Genomic DNA, 20672 nt, shown 5'->3' on the forward strand with positions numbered 1-20672 from the left:
ATTGCGCTGAGCTCGACGGACCCACCTGCGGACCATAAGAACTCTGCATACCTAGGGGGTAGTAGGGTCCCTGATCTTCACCGTACTCGGTGCTGCCTTCGGCATTGCTCGCACCACCCTGAGTGTAATGCTCAATGGTTTACTCGAAGTTCATCTGGGAAGTACCTGCCTGGTGTGATGGCCCTGCCTGCTCCTACTGGGTGCTAAGCCGAACCCATCCTCGTGTCACCGGACCGGCAACAATGTGATGTGCTGGCTCCTTCTTCTCCATCTGTAAGAGTAGTCTCTTGACCGAGTAGAGAGAGAGTTTCAGGCATGAGAGCTCGATTTCTCTGTCATATCCGGGGTAACACATGAAGAGAGAGTTATCTGGCTCCTCACGCATCATACATCCCTGCACAAAGTGCTCTAGGCCTACTCGGTACTGGTAAGCTTCCGTCAAAGGTAGGTAAGTGACCTGGGCACTATCCAACGCAACGACATGCGCAGCAATGCGCGTAACCAAGGAGCTTATGTTGATGGGAGCTCTGCCCGCGATCATCTTTTGCCAATGAGCCAACATGCTCATGATGGGAGAGAACTTTATCTTTTTAGCCATAGCAAAAGACACTGCAGCTCGGGGAGACTGCAGAGGCGTAGGTTGGAGCGCGGGTGGACAACCATGCAGAGCCATTTTGCTAGCAATCTAAGAGTAGGATTATGAATGGACACTATACTACTTTTACTGCTAACAGTCTCTTCAAAAATTTCATTCCACCAGGTTGTGAAATCATATTGATAGTCTTTTATGAGAGCATGAGGATCTAGCAAGCACTTTTCACTAAAGTCAAGTGCAACACTAAGCTCTCTTGCCGTTAACTCATATTGCTCATCAAAGAAATGGAAATAGATTTTAGTTGTTTTAGCCATTTCATCAATGCCAAGAGACATAAGGAATTCCATGGTTGAGAGTTGCGAACCTATCTCTGTGATGTCGACAAAGTTGTACCAACCGACGTAGTTGAAGGCACGGATCATGTCTTGTTTCAGGCCCATTTTGATGATGAAGAGGTGCTCAAAAATCTTTGTGTGGCAAAAACTCTGCTTCTTGAGGAGCTCCAGCGCTTCCCGCTCGTATTCATTTCAAGCTACAATCTGATCGACCGTAGTCAGGACACGAATGTGAATGCGAACACGGTTCCTAGGCATCACGGGAGTTGTGTCCTCCTGGGTAACACTATCCCGGCTACCTGAGTCCACCGACATGTTGTCCCGGGAGGACGCCGAACTCTGCGAACGCCTTGAATTGGAGGGGCTGAGCTTCTTGAGCTTGTTCTTCGTAGCAGTCCACATGGTGCCTACAAAAGATTAGTGTGCACAGCAAATACCTGAAGGACTAAACAAAAATTCGTTAGTCGTTAGTTGACCTTGTGGGGAATTAACCACCACAAACATTTGTCGTTCAAGCATGCCGAAGCTTTATTCAAAGAGGGAAAATATTTTTGGTTTCTTGGCTAAGTAGAAGGTAGCAATGGTTTTTTTTAGGTTATTAGCTACTAGTTTATTCTATTTTTGGTGGGTGAGCTAGCACTAAGCAGATTTGCCTAATTAGCTCCAAGAGCTTAATTGAGCAAGGATACTTAGGAAGGGAGAAGAGAAACTCAAACTCAGAGAGATGCTTGCGTACCTGAGCTGATGGTATGAGGATGAACGTCGAGGGTGTCGGATTTTATAGCGGTGCGCAGGGGGTACGCAAGCCAGCCTTCGCCAGGCCGGTCGGCTCATGGACGACGCCGAGAGCTCCACTTCAATCTCCTACTCGTAGTCTTGCAGGTGAACGTTACTTGGCAGGTGGCGATGGGACGACAGTGGCGAAGGAGACGCCGGCCGGCCATGATGGGGCTAGTCGGCCTGGTGCTGCACTCCCTCGCGCTCTACTTTCTCCTGAGCGCTCCTTGCTCATCATGTCTTCACTCCTGCATAAGCACTCAAGCGAAAATGTTGCACGATGGGACGTGGGTGCAAAGAGAGGCCAACCATCCATGATGGGCTTAAATGGCCTGCACATGCACGGTCACTATTGTTTGCTTTTCTGATTGAAGTCTTTGTTGTGCTCTTTCTTCCCTATAGCTGCACACTACCCAGAGGATGACATGTGGGGCTGGCCGGCCTAGGTGGGGCTGGTTGGCCTACAAACTGGCTGAAATTTTTTGATCTTTTTTTATGCAGTGCACTTGAAACAAAAGTTCAAAAAGAATAAATATGTAGTTTGCAGAAACTTAAACATGCTATGATGAAGTCAAAATAAATTATGCATAGAAATAAACTATCCTATATGCAAATGCAAAGAATGGATAACTACCATGTTACCTCATGGCGAGAGCTTGGCTTTTGAGTCCGGAGCAGGACTCTCCATACCTTGGATTTGATTGTCGTCACCGGATGGAGTTTTCGTCGGTGATGACACTTTCCTTTGCCACACTTTCTTTGTGGGCTTGCTTGTTTCAATCTCTTTCTTCTTGAGCTCCAAAAATTTCTTACGCTGGATTCTTCGCTTCGCATTCCACTGGTTATGCACCTTGATCTCCTCTCAAATATGAAGGCTTTCCACAAATTTGATGAGAGCTTCGATGGATGGGGTTGATGGCTTCTGCGACTCTTTCTCGGATTTCTTCTTCCGGTTGAATGTTTTGACCTGTGAGCATTGTTTGACCTTTGGTCTGAAGGCGAATCTCTCCTTCTGCCCATTAATGTTGAGTTGGATTTCTTCGGCTCCAACATGAATGTGTGCATTCGCCGTGCTCAAGAATGACCTTCCTAGGATGAGTGGGGTCTTGGTGTCGACTTCCATGTCGAGATGACGAAATCAATGGGGACGAAAAAGTCCAAACTTTTACCGGAATATTTTCAGCAATCCCCGCGAGATAATGAACTGATTGGTCCGCTAGCTGCAAACACATGGCAGTAGGAGCAAGTGCATGATGGTTAAGTTTATCATAAACTACCTTTGGCATGACGCTGACGCTTGCTCCCAGATCACAAAGAGCGTGCTTAAAGTGTTGGGCTCCGATTGAACATGCGATGGTGGGGCATCTTGGGTCTTTTTCTTCTCCGGGAGAGGATCGAGTATAGCTACGCTACACTCTCCGTAAGTTGCACAACCTTAGTGGTTGGCAGGATCTTCTTGTTTCCAAGGATGCCCTTGATATACTTGGCATATGTGGGAACTTGCATAGTATCAAGAAGCGGTATGTTGACATAGAGCTGCTTAATTACCTCGATGAACTTGCTGAATTGCTCGTCGGCCACTAGCCTCCTTCTCCATTCCGGAAATGTTAAGGCGGTTGTATCATGGTACTTCAGGAAGCCCTTGGGACTTCCTCGGTTTCTCCTAGGTAGCAGTGGTGTTGGATTCGCCGGCCTCCTCTTGTACTTCGTCTTCAGCATCGGCATTCCTGGTGGTTACGGTCTTCCACCGTGTACCTGCATCCTGCAGATAGGGTGGATCCTGCATGGACTTTCCAGTCCGTGTAGTCACCGCGTTCACACTTTCCTTGGGGTTCACTTCTGGTTGCCCGGGTAGCTTTCCCGAGTTATGGTTCGGGCAAGATGAGGCTAGCTGAGCTATTTGGGTTTCTATCATTTTGTTGAAGCTCAGCTATTTTTTAATACCAAAGTTAAACCCCTCCAGTTGTGTGGCCAAAGACTCCAAAATTTTATCATTAGCTTAAAATTTCTTGCTAATGTTATCATTAATTTGTTTTTGGCCATACACTAGGTATTTTAACGAAGGCTGAAAATTGGTAAAGTTGTTACCTTGCTGTTGGCCGACGGGGAGGTTGGGCTTGGAGTTCCAACATTGCTGAGGATGGTAGCCTCAGTTATTAGGATTGTTGTTCCCAATGAAGTTCACGTCTTCTTGAGTTGTCGGACAACTATTGCCTGAGTGCCCAGTATCGCCACATTTCTCACATGTGATCCGAGACTCCATGATCTGGTTGACCTCCTAGTGCGGAGATTCCATCTTTTTCATGAGAAGATCCATCTTGGCTTCCAGCATATCTACACTATCAATTTGGTATACTCCATTAGCACGGGCTGGTTGCCTATCTCCCTTCCAACTCTGGTTGGAGGCAATCTTGTCCATGAGCACCTTAGCTCTTGCAACCTCGAGGGAGAGAAATGATCCTCCTACTGCTGCATCTGTGTGGTCTTGCGCTCACTGACTCAGGCCATGGAACAAGTTCTGGATGATCAGCCACTCTTCCATGCCGTGGTGTGGGCATGTTGTGATGTATTCCTAGAGACGTTCCAGGCTTCCGGGATGGTTTCATCCTGGAGTTGTTGAAAACTGGAAATCCTATTCCAAAGGGTGTTGGTTTTGCCCAGCGAAAAGTACTTGGCCAGGAATGCATTAGAGCAGGCATCCCATGTGGTGAACACATCCTTGTTGGTGTAGAACCACATCTTTGTTTTCCCAAGCAGAGAGAATGAGAACAGCCAAAGATGAATGTTTTCTATTGTAGTGCCTCTAGGGTTGATTGTGCTGCTCACTTTCAGGAAGTTCTGGAGATGATCATTGGCATCCTCGAATGCCTTACCATAGAAGGGACTTGCTTGGACCACATTGACAAGCCCAGTCTTCAGCTCAAAGCCTTCATTGCCTTGGTCGGTGTTCAGTCCAGTAGGGATGTGGCTACTCAACGGGGCTCTTCGATGCCATGCTCGAACACTATGTATCCGAGTAGCTTCCCCTTCAGAACCCCGAAAGTGCATTTTTTGGGATTTAATTTGATGCTGAACCTTTGGAGGCTAGCAAACGTGGCGTCCAGCATGGCGATTAGATCACCCACGCGAGGCACTGTCACCACAACGTCGTCCATGTAGACAGCGACTGTGGGTTTCGGCGACACGAGCTGGTCGGGCTGCCGAGACAGATTGATCTGATCGGCGAAACATCTCTGCATGCAACATTGGTAGGTCGTTTTTCAGGCCAAACAGCATGGTGACTTAGCAGTATGTGCCGAATGGGGTGATGAAAGAAGTCGCGAGCTAGTCGGACTCTTTCATCGTGATCTCGTGCTCGAGTAGACATCCAGAAAAGAGAGGATTTCGCATCCCGATGTGGAATCGGCTATCTGGTCTATGCGCCGCAAAGGGAAAGGATCCTTGGGACACGCCTTGTTAAGTTCAGTATAGTCAACACACATTGTCCATTTCTCATTCTTGTTTTTTACAAGGACAGGATTGGCAAGCCACTCAGAGTGATACACTTCCTTGATGAAACTAGCTGCCAGGAGCCACGATCTCCTCACCTACGGCCCTACGCCTCTCATCATCGAAACCTCGCAGATGTTGGTGCACGGGCTTGGAACTCGGCCTGATGCGGAGCTCGTGCTCGGCAACTTCCCTCGGGATGCCTGGCATATCAGAGGGCCTCCATGCGAAGGTATTGCAATTGGCGTGTAGGAAGTCGATGAGCGCACTTTCCTATTTGGTTGGGAGCTGGGTCTCGATCTGCACGGTCTTGGTTGGGTCGCTGGGGTCGACCTCGACTGCTTTGGTATCCTCGATCGGGCAGAAGGCGCTGGACAAAGTTAGCTCATTATGGTCGGCAATGCCTTCCACCACCGTCTCGTGGAGCCTTTTGAGCTCAGCAGAGTTGGCGACGGCGGTGCTCCCAGCCATAGGCATACGCCTGCTCGAAGGAGCCGCTCACCGTGATGATGCCGTTCGATCCCTGCATCTTAGGCTTGAGGTAGTTGCAGTTGGGGACCGCCATAAACATGGCATAGCACGGACGCCTGAGGATGGCATGGTACGAAACCTCAAATTCCACAACCTCGAAGATCAAGGTCTCGGTACCAAAGTTGCTACGGTCACCGAACGTGACTAGCAAGTCGATGTTCCCCAGGGGGTATGCCCTCATGCCCAAGACGATACCAAGGAAGGGGAAAACGGAGGCGCAGAGCTTGGACCGCGAGATGCCCATGGCGTCAAAGGTCTCAACTTACAAGATTTTGAGGCTGCTGCCCCTGCCCATCAGCACCTTGGTCAGGTGCTTGTTGCCGACAATGGGGTCGACAACGAGTGGGTAGCTCCCTAGTCGGGGGACGCTAGGAGGGTGGTCACCCCGATCGAAGGTGATCGATGTGCTCGACCAATGGAGGAACTTGGGGACGGCGTTCCCGGTGGTGCAGACTTCCCGGAGGTGGACCTTGTGTTGATGCTTGGAGCAGTCATCCTTGGAACCTCCGAAGATCATGAGACAGCCATCCGCCTCAGGGAAGCCGCCACCATCCTTGGCCGGCCCTCTAATTTTTGGGCGCCTCCTCGTTGCAGTCCCGCCCTTGCGCTTGCTGGGCTAACCCAGCATGCGCTTGAGGAGTTTGCAGTCCTTGAGCTTGTGCTTGATGGGGTAGCCATGATTGGTGCACGGCTTATCCAAGAGCTACTCAAAGTGGTTGGTGTTGCCTTGTCGCTTGCCCACATGGTCGTCCGCGGCGGCCATGTTGGGGTTGGCATGATGCTAGTCCTTCTTCTTCCTTTCCCCCTGCCCTGAGGAGGGCCCTCATCCTGGTCCTCCCGCTTGGCCTTGTGTTTGGCCCGACCATCAGCGAAGACCACCCTGACCGCCTCCTCGCCAGAGGCGTTGTTCGTGGCAATGTCCAGGAGCTCACGAGTGGTGCACGGCTTGCAGCAACCGAGCTTGTGAAAGAGAAACTTGCAGGTGCTCCTAGAGAGAAATGCGTTGACGACTTCTGCGTCGACGACGTCAGGGAGAGAATTGCATTGCTTGAAGAACCGGCGGATGTATTCCCACGGGGACTCGGTAGGCTCTTGAGGTCCCAGGAGTTTCTAGGGTGTACATATGTCCCCTGGAAATTCCCAACGAAGACTTGATTGAGCTCTGCCCAGCTACGGATCTTGTTGGGCGCTAAGAATTCGAGCCACGCTCGACCGTACTCCCCGACACAGATGGGGAGGTACTAGATGATAAAGTAATCATCATTCGCTCCTCTGGCCCGACAGGCGAGCCGAAAGTCTTCCAACCATACAGCAGGGTTCGTCTCCCTGGTGTACTTGGCAATGTTAGTGGGCGGTCAGAAGCGCGGTGGGAATGGTGCTTTCTGGATGCGACGACCGAAGGCCTGCAGGCCCGGGCTATCTGGATTGGCGCTCCGGTCACCATCGTGATCGCACGGTTGGCCGCCACGCCTGAGGGGCACCTCCTCGTGCTCCCCCTCGGGCTGGTGGGCATCAGCCACGTCCGTAGTGGCCCGATTGACATTGGCATCACGGTGGGCAAGTTGCCACGAGTGGATGACGCTGCGCGCGTCATAGTTGGGCCCGAGCAGGCCACGGACCGGGGGGCGCTGCGAGGTAGGCGTTGGGATGGGGCACGGCGCAGCCACGGCATCGCGACCTATCTAGGGTGGGCGCCCTTGCTGCTGGTGGACTAAGGGGTTCGGCTGCTGCGAGCCTGCCCCCCCCCCCAACTGGACAGGAGGCCACATGCCGGTGGCGTGATGTAGTGCTTTCCGCCTGTTGCACAGCGGCATGCTCCACCAGCGTTCGGATGTTGCGGTGGAGCTCCTGCTATTGAGGGTCTGCAGGCTCGGTCAATTTGCGCAGGAGCATCGCTGCACTGGTGATGTTCTGCCCAGCCCACACAAACTGCAGGGGCCCGTTGGCGTCTGCGATGATGGCCTGCTGGACTTGATAGGCGCGTGCCCGCGTGCCGCCCACAATGTTATGAGCATTCGGCTTGAAGTTGCACCGGGGGTGCACCGACGCTGGCGGCGGTTGGCTCTGCCGCTGTTGGCGTAACTCCTCGCCGTGCGCCTAGGAGTTAGCCTAGGCTTACGCGCGCGGGTCTGACGGGGTGTGCATATCCTCGGTCTCCACCGGGACCGGCAGACACCCCTGCACATCCACCATGGCGCATTCCTGCAGCGCGGGACAGCCAAGGGGCGATAGGTCGCCGACGCTTGACCCTTCGCTCAGGAGATCATCGTCGGAGAAGAGATCATGGAATGAGGCGGGACCATACCCTGTCATGCCCATGAACTCGGTCATGAGCAGACGTAATGGTATGGTCCTCCGGAGCTCCCTGGCGTAAAGGCTCGTGATGTTCATGAGGCCAAACGGGAACCGACCGTGCGGTGATCGCGGTGAGGATAGCGGGGTCCCTTCATAGAGCTGGTGGAAGATGTTGTGCAGCGAGAATAGGAGAAAGTCCATATCACTCGCTGGGTGGTTGGCACCGAGCATGAGCTCGATGTGACACATGAGCGACGCTAGTGGAGTGGCCTCCTCGCGGAGGCGAAGTGTGCTGAGATGATCGCCAATGAAGTCCAGGCAGAGGGGGAAACGCGCACAAGGGCGGCGGCGCTGCGGCTGCGATGCAGCAGGGGCATGGCGGCGCTTAGGCAGGGATGACGCACGGGATGCAGGAGGACGGCATCCCGGTGGCGCGGCAACAAGGGACGGCGGCGGCGGGGGGCGCAGGGCGATGGCTCTGCTCATGACGCGCATGGGCAGGGGGAAGGGAGCGTCCCATGGTGGCCGGCTGCGCGACGCAGTAGTGCAAGGCGCGCAGGGAGCGACTACGTTCTGGGGCGGCGGTGTTGCACAGGAGAAGGGGCGGCGTTGGGATTTTCTGGCGCTCCTGGTTGTGCATGCTGCACAGGAACAGGCAGCAGGGGCGTGACGTAGGAGGTGACGCAGGGGAAAGCTAGGGTCGGCCAAACGAGGAGGAAAGCGTGGTTGTAGGGCACAGAAGGTGCGGCGCATGTTTAAATAGGCCTGGAGATATCGTGATGGGCTCAAACTCGGACGAGGACAAGAATGCGGCGACGCATCAGGCTAGGACTCATTCTTGAGTCTGGATTGCCCACGTGAGACGAGATTGGGCTGACCAGCGGGTCCCACAATTTAACGAGCAAAGAGAGGATAGAAGAGGTAACGGAAAGAGGAAACGAGAATGGCCGAGCGAGTTCGGTTATGGGCCGAAACAGGATCGGGTGAGGGCCGAACATGAAAACGAGCTGACAGAGTTGGTTGAACATGAACGATTTATTCGGGAGCGCGAAAAGAGAAGGAAAGGATCAGGCTGAGTCATTGGAGCTGATGGTGATCGAACATCATCGGAAAAACACTGAAGACGAGCCACGCGGCGTCGTTTTCAAGCATGACCTGATCGGGGAGAACGGTTAGAGGATCGGGAGCTTGATGGGACATCTTAAGGATTCGGAGAGGATAAGGTTAAAAGGATATACAACAAAGATACAGCTCGGTCCGACTATGATGAGAATCAAAATAGAAATATTTTCCAGAACATATTTTTAAGCTTAAAATAAATCTATAGAAGTCTAGATAAATATTTTAACCAACGAAAACTATATCCGGAAGAATCCCAAAAATTTTCGAGGAAACTCGGGAGGTAATTTGGGACACGAGGATTCCAAATAAAATATTTGGGACTCATGAAAAAGAATTTAGAGCTTTCCAAGTAAAAAATTGGATCTAGCTCTAGGATAAATAGACTAATGGCCAGAAAAATCTTTAAAATTCTTGAAAAATCCTATTGATAGATGCACACATCCTAAAAGATATTTACATCCTAAAATTAAATATTTTAGGGTGTGACAGCTTCCAAAATGGAAGGCCTGGAAGGGCGTGAAGATGGGACGTGCCCACAGCCCAGCACGCGGGGCCATGGGAATCTCCAACCAGCCGAAGTGAATCGTATTGCCTAGGCTTGTAAAGCTGGAGGTATGAGAGACGAAGGCCATCCGATCGTCGGGATGGTGAACGCAAGATGTCCTCCCCACGGATGGTGCCAAACTGTCGGTTCCGGAAATGGCCGGCAGCTAAATCTACTCGAAGTGTATGTTGCGCGTTATGATCGGAGATGGCCTAGCACACGATGACACAAAATTTATATTGGTTCAGAGAATCGTGCCCTATGTCCAGTCGGGGTCAGTCAGATGTATTGCTTGAGCTCAGGTGCTCGTGAGAGTTTGAGGGAATTACAAGCTTTCGAGTGAGGATGGACTATGAGTCTAACGGTGGAGCGATGCCCTTTTCCTAAATGGATGACCCTTCCTTTTATAGTTCAAGGGGGGCCCTCCTTATAGGAGGCTGGTAGAGAGAGAGAGAGAGAGAGAGAGTTTCCTTGCCCTGCTGGTCGGGGTCATCAGCTCGGTCAGTCGGGACCGCCAACTCTGTCAGTTGGAGTCCTTGTGCGGCCACCGCCCAAGTTCTGTGTCACGGAGTGGCCATCTGTTATGTCCCTGTACGTCGTGCTCTCTCGATTGGGGGGCAGGCGTGCGCCGATAAGTACAGTATGGCTGTCACGCCATCCCCGGCGCTACACCCTGTCACTCCGTCGTGATGGAGGCGTGTTCACTATATCATGATGATGTCTTTCCCCATCCCTTCGCGAGGAGGGGCAGGTGGAATAGTGTCCCCCTGCTGTAGCAGCAAGGGGGACTGTAACTTATATTGCATCTATGATGTGAACACATCATAGACGAAGAAAAACACGTCTATGATGAGGCCTCATCAGAGATGCGGATTGCTAAAACACGTATGTGATAAGGCCTCATCGAAATGCGGATTGCTAAAATGCATCTGTAATAATGAATTGAAAAAAACAAAAAAAAGAGGACATGAAATAGATCTTATATCAATCACAAATACACATGTTTAATGCATTTGATTACATTACACATACACAGGTGAATCAATTGAAGTTATTCATATCAACTATTATCTCTAAAGCCACTATTATCTAATATGCAGCCTTATTTCCAGGGACTTGTGCTTGAATGACTATAGAAGAGCTTCACATGTGCTTCAGTGACTGTTGAACTGCTAGCCCTAAAGAAAACAATTTTGTGGATGATTGAGCTGCAAGTAGTTACCTTCTATTTCCTGCACTAGGATATGTGATTTGCAAGTAGCTCATGACTCTTTAATCCTACACAGATTTTCAGGAACTCCACACTCTCAAGCAGAGTTATGACTTATGACTAGCTGAAACAATGGATAATGGAAAGTTCAGAGCAAACATGGCAAGTAGCTGAAATAGCAAAAATTCCCCTACCTGTGAAGCAGCACTTAGATTCACACTCCACTAGGCACTCCAACCTTTCACCTCTTCGAGCACCCTATCAAGGGCTTTATGCTGCAAACATCAGAATCATGAACAAAAATTTAAAACTTGCAAAAGAAAAAAGCAACCCAGCGAGCTAGTGCAGAGTCCCAGTCAATATATCCCGCGTGATTCAAAAATTCAAATGCCTTTGGAAAAGTTAAACTTGAAGGGAAAGCGTTAAGGTTATGGTGTAGCATACCAGGAACTGCAATGTATAATCTGATTTAGTAGCACAAGACAGAAAATGCCTAGCAAAAATTAAACAGCCAGATAACCATTGCCAACACACACCAGTCTTTTTCTCGCCCTGTTTCGGTCAAAACTGATTTGCTAGCTCAGTAATCCATTCATCGATCCATTATCATCAGAGGAAAGTAGCCGAGCGCACCTATTTTGAGTGTGCTGATACTTCAGGATTGGGGAAATGGTTGGCACGACGGCAGTGTAGGATCCATCTATCACTGCAGGGAGATGAGTCCCAAAGAATGACTGGTACAAGGTGTTGATGCTGGGAGACAGACAGCAGAGTCTAAATAACCCGAGCCACATGTATTATTTCAGATCAACAAGAGTGCCAAAAAAATTAATAATGGACAGGTGCCATCACATAATTTCAGTTTCTTCATGACTAACTGGTGATACGTAATAAGAATCACTAACTGGCAGCTATTCTCACTAACCAATTTGACTTAACAGTAACAACAAGAGCTGTTAGGAGCTGGCTATTTATAATTGTGTGTCCCAGCAACTTAACGACATTTGCCATGTAGATTACCCTGCATAGTGACTAAACCTCCTGCTAACAAGTGAACATGAGAAACACCAGCCTGCTAGTTGCTAGCTAAGGCGATATCAATCACCTTGTAGTCACCGTTAGCATGCAAGACAAGGAAGAAACCTGCAGGATCACATGCCTCACGTTCCACACTAGTTAACTAGGCAGAATAAGAGAGACACCACATATTTTATTTTCATACAAATTCACCCTATCGACATTCTACCAAACACTTCACGATGTGGGGAATGGGAGACTTGGTCAGTTTGCTTACCAGCAGATTTAGGTGATGGCGTGATGCACGCAAGCGGCTTGGTGATGGAGTCGGACAGACGCACATGGACAACGCCCGCGGAGGAAGCCCTTCCTGAAGCCCTCCTCGACAGCGCAGATCCCTTGTTGGCGGCGAGTGGAGGAGGCCCTCCAAGCGGCGCGGAGCCCTTCCCGACGGCGCAGAGGAGGAGAAAGCCTAGTGCAGCACGACAGAGATCCGGGGAGAGCGACCCCACCTGAACGACGATATGGATCTGCTCCGTCGCCACGGGCCGCTGCCGTGGTGCCGCCACGCCGGCAGCCTAGGCCCACTCTTACGCACCCGCTGCTGCCGCATTGCTGGCCCTAGCAGCCGCTGGCCGGAATTTGCCGGTGGAAGGTCGGAGCCCGGAGAAGCCGGTGAGGTGCTGCCGGCGGTCAGAGGCGTGGCTCCCCGTTCTCATCACCCCCACCGTGCGGAGCTACTAGGCCCGTTGAGGAAGGGGCGAAGCAGAAAGGAGTCTCCCATGCCTGCACCTTCGTTGGGTTCAGACTCCATGGATCTGCCTCGTGGAGGTCTGAAGGATGAGGCCAGGAGGAGGTGACGATGTTGGAAGGGGTAGTGGCGCCGCGTGGGGGAGGAGGTCGGGTTGGGAGAGAAGAGGATAGGGTTGGGAGAGGCAGAGTGACGGATGCGAACCATATTCGCTTCGTTGGGTGAAATGCTCAGGTTCGGCTGGAGTTATCTCAGACGCGGTTCATGGGTCACTGCTGACTTTCAACATTAGAGACGTGGTTTAACTTGAGCCGTCACTGATAACTTAGCAGTGACGCGTTTTGTTGAGGTGTGTCTCTAATATATTCATTCTAGGGGTATATCTAACTGAGCAAAGATATTAGTGACGCGTTTTGGCTATACCCGTCACTAATTTTATATGACGCATTTTGTGAGTTTTCACGTCTCTAATTTATGTGTCTTTTTTGTTGATTTTTTCATAGTGAACTCAAAAACATGCTATTATGCGCCTTAATTATTACATACTTTCATCCTATAACAAACAAATTTGACCAAGCACCATACATTGGCTGGTATATGGTTAAACTCCAAAATTACAGTCATCACTAGCATCTAATTTAGCTGTGCAATAGCTGGTCGGTCATGGTGTCCTTAATATTGTAACACTCCATGGATGCAACGCAGGACGCAGCTGGAGCCATCACCATCGTAGCTGATGTGTCTGCACAGCTTCTGTTCCAAATAAGTCGACGTCAAACTGAGCTTCGCCGAAGCCTCCTCCGCCTGGCGATCCATTCCAGGGCGACTAAACTAGCAATAACTAATTAGTTTATAGTTACTCGTACTTTTCTGTCAAAGAATTTGTTTCAAATTCGCATGCAGACATCCACAAGTCACTTTCGCTCCTCTAGCTTTAAAATTTAATTATCTCACATCTCAAACTTTTGTGACCAAATTAAATGTTTTAGTCATTTGCATCCGATACGACTCTACGTATGGAGATCCATTCTCTTTGTCACCTTGCCCAATTGGTCCCCTCATGGCATTTAGGATGAGCCAGTTGGGGTTCTGTAAATGTTATTCATATCTTAACAAATGTTCTTTATTTATTTGTCTCATAATTAGATAATTTAGTTCGGTGTATGGTGGAGGACGAAGCACTGTAAGTGGAATGTAAGCAAAGGCAATATCTAAGACAGTACCGTCCCCTGAGATTTTGTGGGGAAATCTATTTGTCGCATATGCGAGTGGAGGCCGGGACATCGCAGAAGAGCCCGCGCCGCACTGTTCTTCTTCTTCCTCTCGATCTCGCGATGGTGATGGCCAGCGGGTTAGGGGAGGCGGGGTGGCCGGGGGGTGGGAGGTGCGGGGATCGGCACCGCCGCCGGCCGGGGGAGGAGGTGGAGGCGACGGAGCATAGGGTTTGGGGTTACCGGGGTCCGAGGCTTAGGGTTTGGGGTTATAGAAGAGGAGGTGGCCGGGGGCAGCGGAGGACGGCAACGGTTCGGCCAGTAGAGGGCGAGGCGGCGCGGGAGCACCGCCGGCCGAGAAGGGTAGGGCCTCCGGTGGGCGGTGGCCGGTGGCGGGGGTAAGAAGAAGGTGATGGAGGGAGGCAGCCGAGGCGCCGCCAGAGCCGGAGGAGGCGGGGGCGATCGGCTCTGCGATTGGATGAGTTTCAATCGTAGAGAGCGATGAATAGATGTTCCTAAATTTTGTTGAGGGAACAAAGTCTGAAGTATTGTAATATTCGCTCCGGTTAGTTGTTACCGGAGTTTTATCCAAAATCTTCTATTACTTTTACTAGTAATCTCAGCATCTTTTGATTAGCCGAAGTTTTCGAGGAACGAGATAGCCAATGTTAATTGAATCGATTAAGAAAATACTTCGATAGCTAGTTATCAACATACAATCACTACCGGATTCAGGACCTTTGCCGAGTGTCACTCGGCAAAGCTCTGAAAACACTCGGCAAAGACTTTGCCGAGTGTAACACCCGGCAAAGGGCACTCAGCAGTGATTATTCCGGCAAAGACGTCTTTGCCGAGTGCCTTTTGTCGGGCACTAGGCAAAGGCTTTGCCGAGTGTCAGATCAGGCACTCGGCAAAGAAAAGTCGCCGTGACGGCGTTTGGGACCGTGACGGCTCTTTACCGAGCGCCCTCGGTCTGGCGCTCGGCAAAGGGCCTAGTCTTTGCCGAGCGCCCTCAGTTTGGCGCTCGGCAAAGGCTGGCTCTTTGCCGAGTGTCCTCAGTTTGGCGCTCGGCAAAGGCTGGCTCTTTGCCGAGTGCCTGTAACCTGGCACTCGGCAAAGGGCAGACTTTGCCGAGCGTCTAACAGAGGGCGCTCGGCAAAGTTTAGGTCACTTTGCCGAGTGTCTGTTACGTGGCACTCGGCAAAGTTCAGGTCACTTTGCCGAGTATTTTTTTTATACACTCGGCAAAGAGTTTTTTTAAAGATTTTAATTTGTTTTTTCCGTGGCATTTTACATAAGCACATATTCACACAGGCATATTATGTATTCACACAGGCATATTATTTGAAATTTCACATACACAACCAAATTGACGCAAGTCTTATCGTCACAACCAAATTTAACAAAGTCTCGTCAACACACAAATAATATCACATACACAAGTTCACCACATAAGTGTTAACAATGATAAAGGTTCATTTAAAGTTCACCACACAAGTTCACCACACATGTTCACCACACAAGCTCACCACACAAGCTCAAATGTCACAAATGAAGATTTCGAGATGGCTGATTTGGAGTTGCCTGATTTGGAGATGGCGGTGCATGCGGATCATTTGACGCCGCCGATTGTCTCTACACAGAGAAGAAGAGATTGCATGTGAGACAAGATAAATGACGATCGTACATATTCTGATATGTGGTTAACAAATCCCACTTAAAGCTAATTCTTTAAACTTCTGTTAAACATATTGGTACGAGAAATGCTTGCTGCCTAGGCACAGTGCCAATTGAGAGGGATTTTCGCTTAGTATTAGTGAATTGGTATGTGAGCTCCTGCACTTTGTTAATTGCTAATATGTTTCATCAAAGGCATAGTCTGAATATTTACAAATTCAGACATTGCAAAGCCTGATGCAAATGTAATTCTGCTAGCAGATCAACTTAGAGTTGCCAACTTTGCATTGCAGTCGCTTTTGATTATTAAGATATAAGAATGAACTCGGTTTAGACCTTAACACGTCAAAAATCCTGTCAGTCAGAGCATCTCATGAATCATGACCAATGCAGACAAGTTCAGTAGCATGCAGGAAGTGCTCGTATTGGTTTTGGTGGAACAATTAGGAGGATGTGTTGTCCAAGTAAAGGATTGTAATTTCTTGTCTCAAATAGTGCTACTTTATAAGCATTATTAAACTTTGATACTTGAAATCTGTTGATAATTTTGTCCCCAACTCAGCATTTTGTAGAGTGCCCTCTAAATGGACAAATTATATATCAGAATTAAAACATAAATGGACAAAAAGGTGCCCTCTAATCTTTTAAAAAGGAGCCCTACCATTTCATAAAAGGACAATCACAAGGCTTTTAAAAGAAAAGAAGCTAAAGTTTGTCTGCAACTGACTAAGGAAAAGCTATTTTTATATACTAACAATGTTTATCTAGATGTATAGCAAAGACTATATATTTAAATTTGCTAAAACAATCTATATTTTATATTTTATATACTTACAGGAGTAGAGTACGGATCAGGTGGTCTTACCACATCCTCTCTCATTAGATTGGCTTCACCGTGATAGATCCACCGGGTATAGTCTGCCGTAAATCCATTCTTGCAAAGATGTTCCCCCATGTTCTTCTTATTTTGTCTTTTCCTGTTTGCACACTTGCTGCATGGGCAGAGAATCATATTCGATCTTTTAGCAGCTTCGCCAAACACCATTTCCAAGAAAGCATCGGTCTTCCTGATCCACTCACTAGTCATCCCAACCTGACTTGGGCGGCTAGTGTACATCCACGCACGGTCTTCCATCCTCTAACATATACACCGGAGACAGAGTAATATCAATTTCCCTACGTATATGCACGGGAGCGAGGAATATGGCATGTTATATCAATACAGCAGAATGATCTATAACAACTCCTAAAGATACATGGTGTATTTTTTTTAAAGAAACGTGCATCAGCTGGTGGAACATGAACGGATGCAGTACCTGCGGCGGCCGGGGCGCGGCGGGGGCACGGCCGAGGGCAGTACCTGCAATGGAAGCCTCAATTTCAAATTCAGAATTTCACCAAACAACACTGGTTTCATAACATGGATTCGTAAAACAGCACTGCACATACTAAAACAAGGGGGAAATAAGGATTGGTGGTGTTTGGTGAATTGCTTGGGTGCATGCCGTGCTATTTTGTGGATATGCAGGATATAGATGGTGTTTCGTGAATACCATAAGAAACAAGTGCTGATAAGAGTGATCTCTTCACCCTAGGCATGACAGAAGAAGACAGTAATAATCTTGCAAGGTTGCTTTCCTGCAACATTGGGTCCTTCCATATAAAATACCTAGGTGTCCCTCTCCACTTTACTAAATTTTTAAGCTCAAACTGCACATTTGCACAAAACTCGTAGATGGACTTGGTTCATCTAATTATCTAAGATGCCAATATGACAGTTAGGACTAGCATTTCTTACTTTGGCATTTTGTTCCTTCCATCAACGTAAGGAAAATAAAGAGTATGTATATAGATCTCTATTATTCACAGCTGTATATCTTCATCAGCACTTGCATGCATATGCATGGATATGATGCAGGATTGTTACCTCAAGTTATTAACATTGACAACCTGTATATTTCACCGTGTTCATCACCATATACCAGAGATGGATGATCGAGTCTACACATACAATGAAGCTAGCTAGGCCACGGGCTACCCCCAGCTGAGGATTAGAACCTTAATTATGTATATATAGTCCATCTTAACCAGCTTGCACACATCAACCCTTCCTGCATGCTTAATTATGTGTATGTTCAGTTCATCAATCGATTAATGGAAGCCCTTGCTTACTAAATCAGCTGTCTCCCCGGCAACACGCATAGACGGTTACACGCACAAGTATATAGTATATACCTGCGGCGGCCGGGAGCCGGCGGGGGCCGAGGCGCGGCCGGGGGCACGGCAGGGGCGCGGGCCGGGGCGCGGCGGGGGGCCCGGCCGGGGGCGCGGTCCGGGGGGGGGGGGGGGGGTGGCGGCGGCGCGGGCCGGGGGCGTGGCGGCCGCCGGGGGCGAGGCGGCGGCTCGGGCCGGGGCGCGGCGGGGGGCCGGGGGCGCGGTGGGGGCGCGGCGGCGGCGAGGCGGGGCCGGGGGCGGGGGCGCGCGGGCGGGGGCGAAATTGAAGAGCGCGTGTGGGTGTTTGGGCGGGGGCGCGGTGCGCGTGGTATATATTCCCTCTTTGCCGAGTGCCTCCGATCTGCGGCACTCGGCAAAGCCTATCGGAGGCACTCGGCAAAGAGGCGGCTTTGCCGAGCGCCCCGAGCAGGCACTAGGCAAATAATTTTAATTTTTTACACCTATTTGCCACCAAACTTTTTTGCTCTGGTACTTACATTACATGCAACAGTATGTGCAATTTGTGCCCATTAATCGAAGTGTTTGCTATATTTCGTCAATTTATTTCATGTTATTGAATTTCTTGTAATTATTAAAATTTGAACTACAAGTCACACGAATAATGGAAAATAATGAATCAAAAAATGATATTCACGTTATTGAAGCATGCGTTGAGACATTATCGAGAAAAAAATTAGAAATTTCAAATTTGTTGTCCACGAAACATGACGACGAACTTATTGTTCAGTTATTTTTAAAATGTATAAAATGCAAATATGGTCCAAAAATTATGAAACTTGTCGAGATGTAATGATATCACATGGGAAACCTATGATAAAAATCTGACGAGGTTTTGTTAAAGTAAAAACATACGATGCTTACAAATTAAAAGTTTTCCAAAGAGGTGTATGATTTTATATACAGACCGATTAGGTGTTAAGCATTGTACATTGCAAACTTTTATAAAATCTTATAAAAATTTTATCACAATATCCTCACATGATAACATGACATCTCGACAAGTTTCATAATTTTCCGACCAAATTTGCCTTTTATACAATTTAAATATGACTCGAACACAATTTAGTCGCCATATTTCGTGAATAGTAGTTCAAAAATTTCTGATCCTTTTTTCGATAAGGCATAAAAGCATGCTCATTAACATAAATAACAATTTTTCATTCATTTTTTCCACTATTCGAATGACCACGCAGTTCAAATTTGAATTATTCAAGAAATTCAATAAAATAAAATAAATTAACGAGATATAGCAGACAGTTTGAGAAATGAACCTAGATTACATATGTTATTGAGGAGATTGTAGGATGACAATATAAAAAAATTAGGACAGAATGGAGAAAAAAAATATGTACATTTTGCCGAGTGTCTTGGCCAGGCACTCGGCAAAACGTCTCTTTGCCGAGTGCCTGTGACGTGGCACTCGGCAAAGAATGACGCCGTTAATTGCGTGGCGCTTGTTTGCTGAGTGTCGTCCTTTGCCGAGCGCCCGACACTCGGCAAAGTATTCTTTGTCGAGTGTTTTTCTTTGCCGAGGGCCTGGCGCTCGGCAAAGGATGCGTTCACCTTGTGTTTTTCTTTGCCGAGTGTAGCACTCGGCAAAGAGTCTCTTTGCCGAGTGTCCGATATTTAGCACTCGGCAAAGCCTCGGACACTCGGCAAAGACCGCGTTTCCGGTAGTGAATTGCAGATCTTATAACCCACAAGAGAGCTACCCCTATCTATCCACCTCCATCAACAGGCACAGTTGAGAACAATCCAAAATTCGTAAAAATGCTAAGAGCCCTTCCAACTTGCCCACAATTTCTGTCAAAGTTTCTGTTCATTCCCAGTTTTTGTAAGGTCGTTCTCAACTTAATTTAGTTTCCCACAGAGTAGGTTCGCTCCCTGACAATACTGTCAACACATTCATACGTCTTACTGTAGGCTATAGCTTAAGAGCAGCCAGAAATGGCAGGATCCTGACATGATTGAAATCACGGAATTGCTGGCCATAGCGGTACAGGTGCTTGTCGTTAGCTCTGTTGCTATCATGCTCTGCGCCCAACTTATTAGGGCCCAATGTCCCACCGCGTTCATTTTCAGCAATCACAATAAGCCATATGCAAAAAGTCATCAAAAACATGTTCAGTGCAAATTAAAGCCCAACTTATTCGGGCCCAATGTTCCACAGCGTTCACTTGCTACAAATAAGCACAGAATGTCACCAGAAACAATTCGATTTATTGGAAATAAAATTTTTTGAACTTTCTGAACTAAGCTTCGTGAGCATCATGGGCTACTTGGCCTTCATGGGCTTGACTTCCGCCTCTCTGCGGCCACTTGTCTTTTGGGTTTGTTCGGTTGTTTGCTATGCGCCTTTCTTTTGGAAATTTGCAAAAACCAGATACATGTACGGAAGATATCGGTGCTCGTCAGAAATCGGTGTTCGTAGTTAAAAAGAGGGTGGGATGAATTAGACAACTTAAAATTTTAATCTATAGTCTCTATCTAGTTTGCACAAAACATAAACTAAAACATGCTATCTAAATTTGCAACTAAGGTTCTATAATGTGAAACCCTCATCTCAAAACAAGTTTTGCAACCTATAGCCAATTCTAGCAAGATATTTCACTAAGAAAATTAAGGCATACAAGTTATGAGAGTAATGCGGAAACGTAAAGAAAAGAATGAGGGAAAGAAAATTCTCGGCATAATAATTTATCCCGTGGTATCGGTAGGTACTAAGCCACTTCTAGCCACTTCTAGTCCACGTTGTTGAAGCACTCACAAACACTATGCTTCCCAATCAACAAATCTCTTCCAGAATACCTCTTGACTTGCCACAAAGTCTAGGCCATCAAGTGGTGTACCTAGGATTTTATTATTGGGTTTGCCACAACAATT

General features: G+C 48.4%; 1 protein-coding gene, 1 long non-coding RNA gene and 1 other non-coding gene across 3 annotated transcripts; 1 reads left to right on the forward strand and 2 right to left on the reverse strand.

Moving 5' to 3' along the window:
• Positions 1-4247: 4247 nt before the first annotated feature.
• Positions 4248-4353, forward strand: LOC112872471. The gene has a single exon (XR_003224667.1). It is a non-coding gene; the product is annotated as a small nucleolar RNA R71 (small nucleolar RNA).
• A 1279-nt stretch (positions 4354-5632) lies between these two features.
• On the reverse strand, positions 5633-5971 carry LOC112903727. Its single transcript, XM_025972947.1, has one exon. The coding sequence runs from the start codon at positions 5969-5971 to the stop codon at positions 5633-5635; it is 339 nt and encodes a 112-aa protein (XP_025828732.1).
• A 4659-nt stretch (positions 5972-10630) lies between these two features.
• On the reverse strand, positions 10631-12867 carry LOC112902715. Its single transcript, XR_003230640.1, has 2 exons — positions 12193-12867; positions 10631-11651 (listed from the first exon to the last, which is right to left on the reverse strand). It is a non-coding gene; the product is annotated as an uncharacterized LOC112902715 (long non-coding RNA).
• Positions 12868-20672: the final 7805 nt, after the last annotated feature.

Source organism: Panicum hallii, chromosome 8, assembly GCF_002211085.1.
Source record: "Panicum hallii strain FIL2 chromosome 8, PHallii_v3.1, whole genome shotgun sequence".
In the NCBI taxonomy this organism is placed as follows: Eukaryota; Viridiplantae; Streptophyta; class Magnoliopsida; order Poales; family Poaceae; genus Panicum; species Panicum hallii.

Bases quoted from the DNA above. Each gene is read 5' to 3' on its own strand.
- LOC112903727 (XM_025972947.1), bottom strand. From the start codon at position 5,971: ATGGGCATCTCGCGGTCCAAGCTCTGCGCCTCCGTTTTCCCCTTCCTT.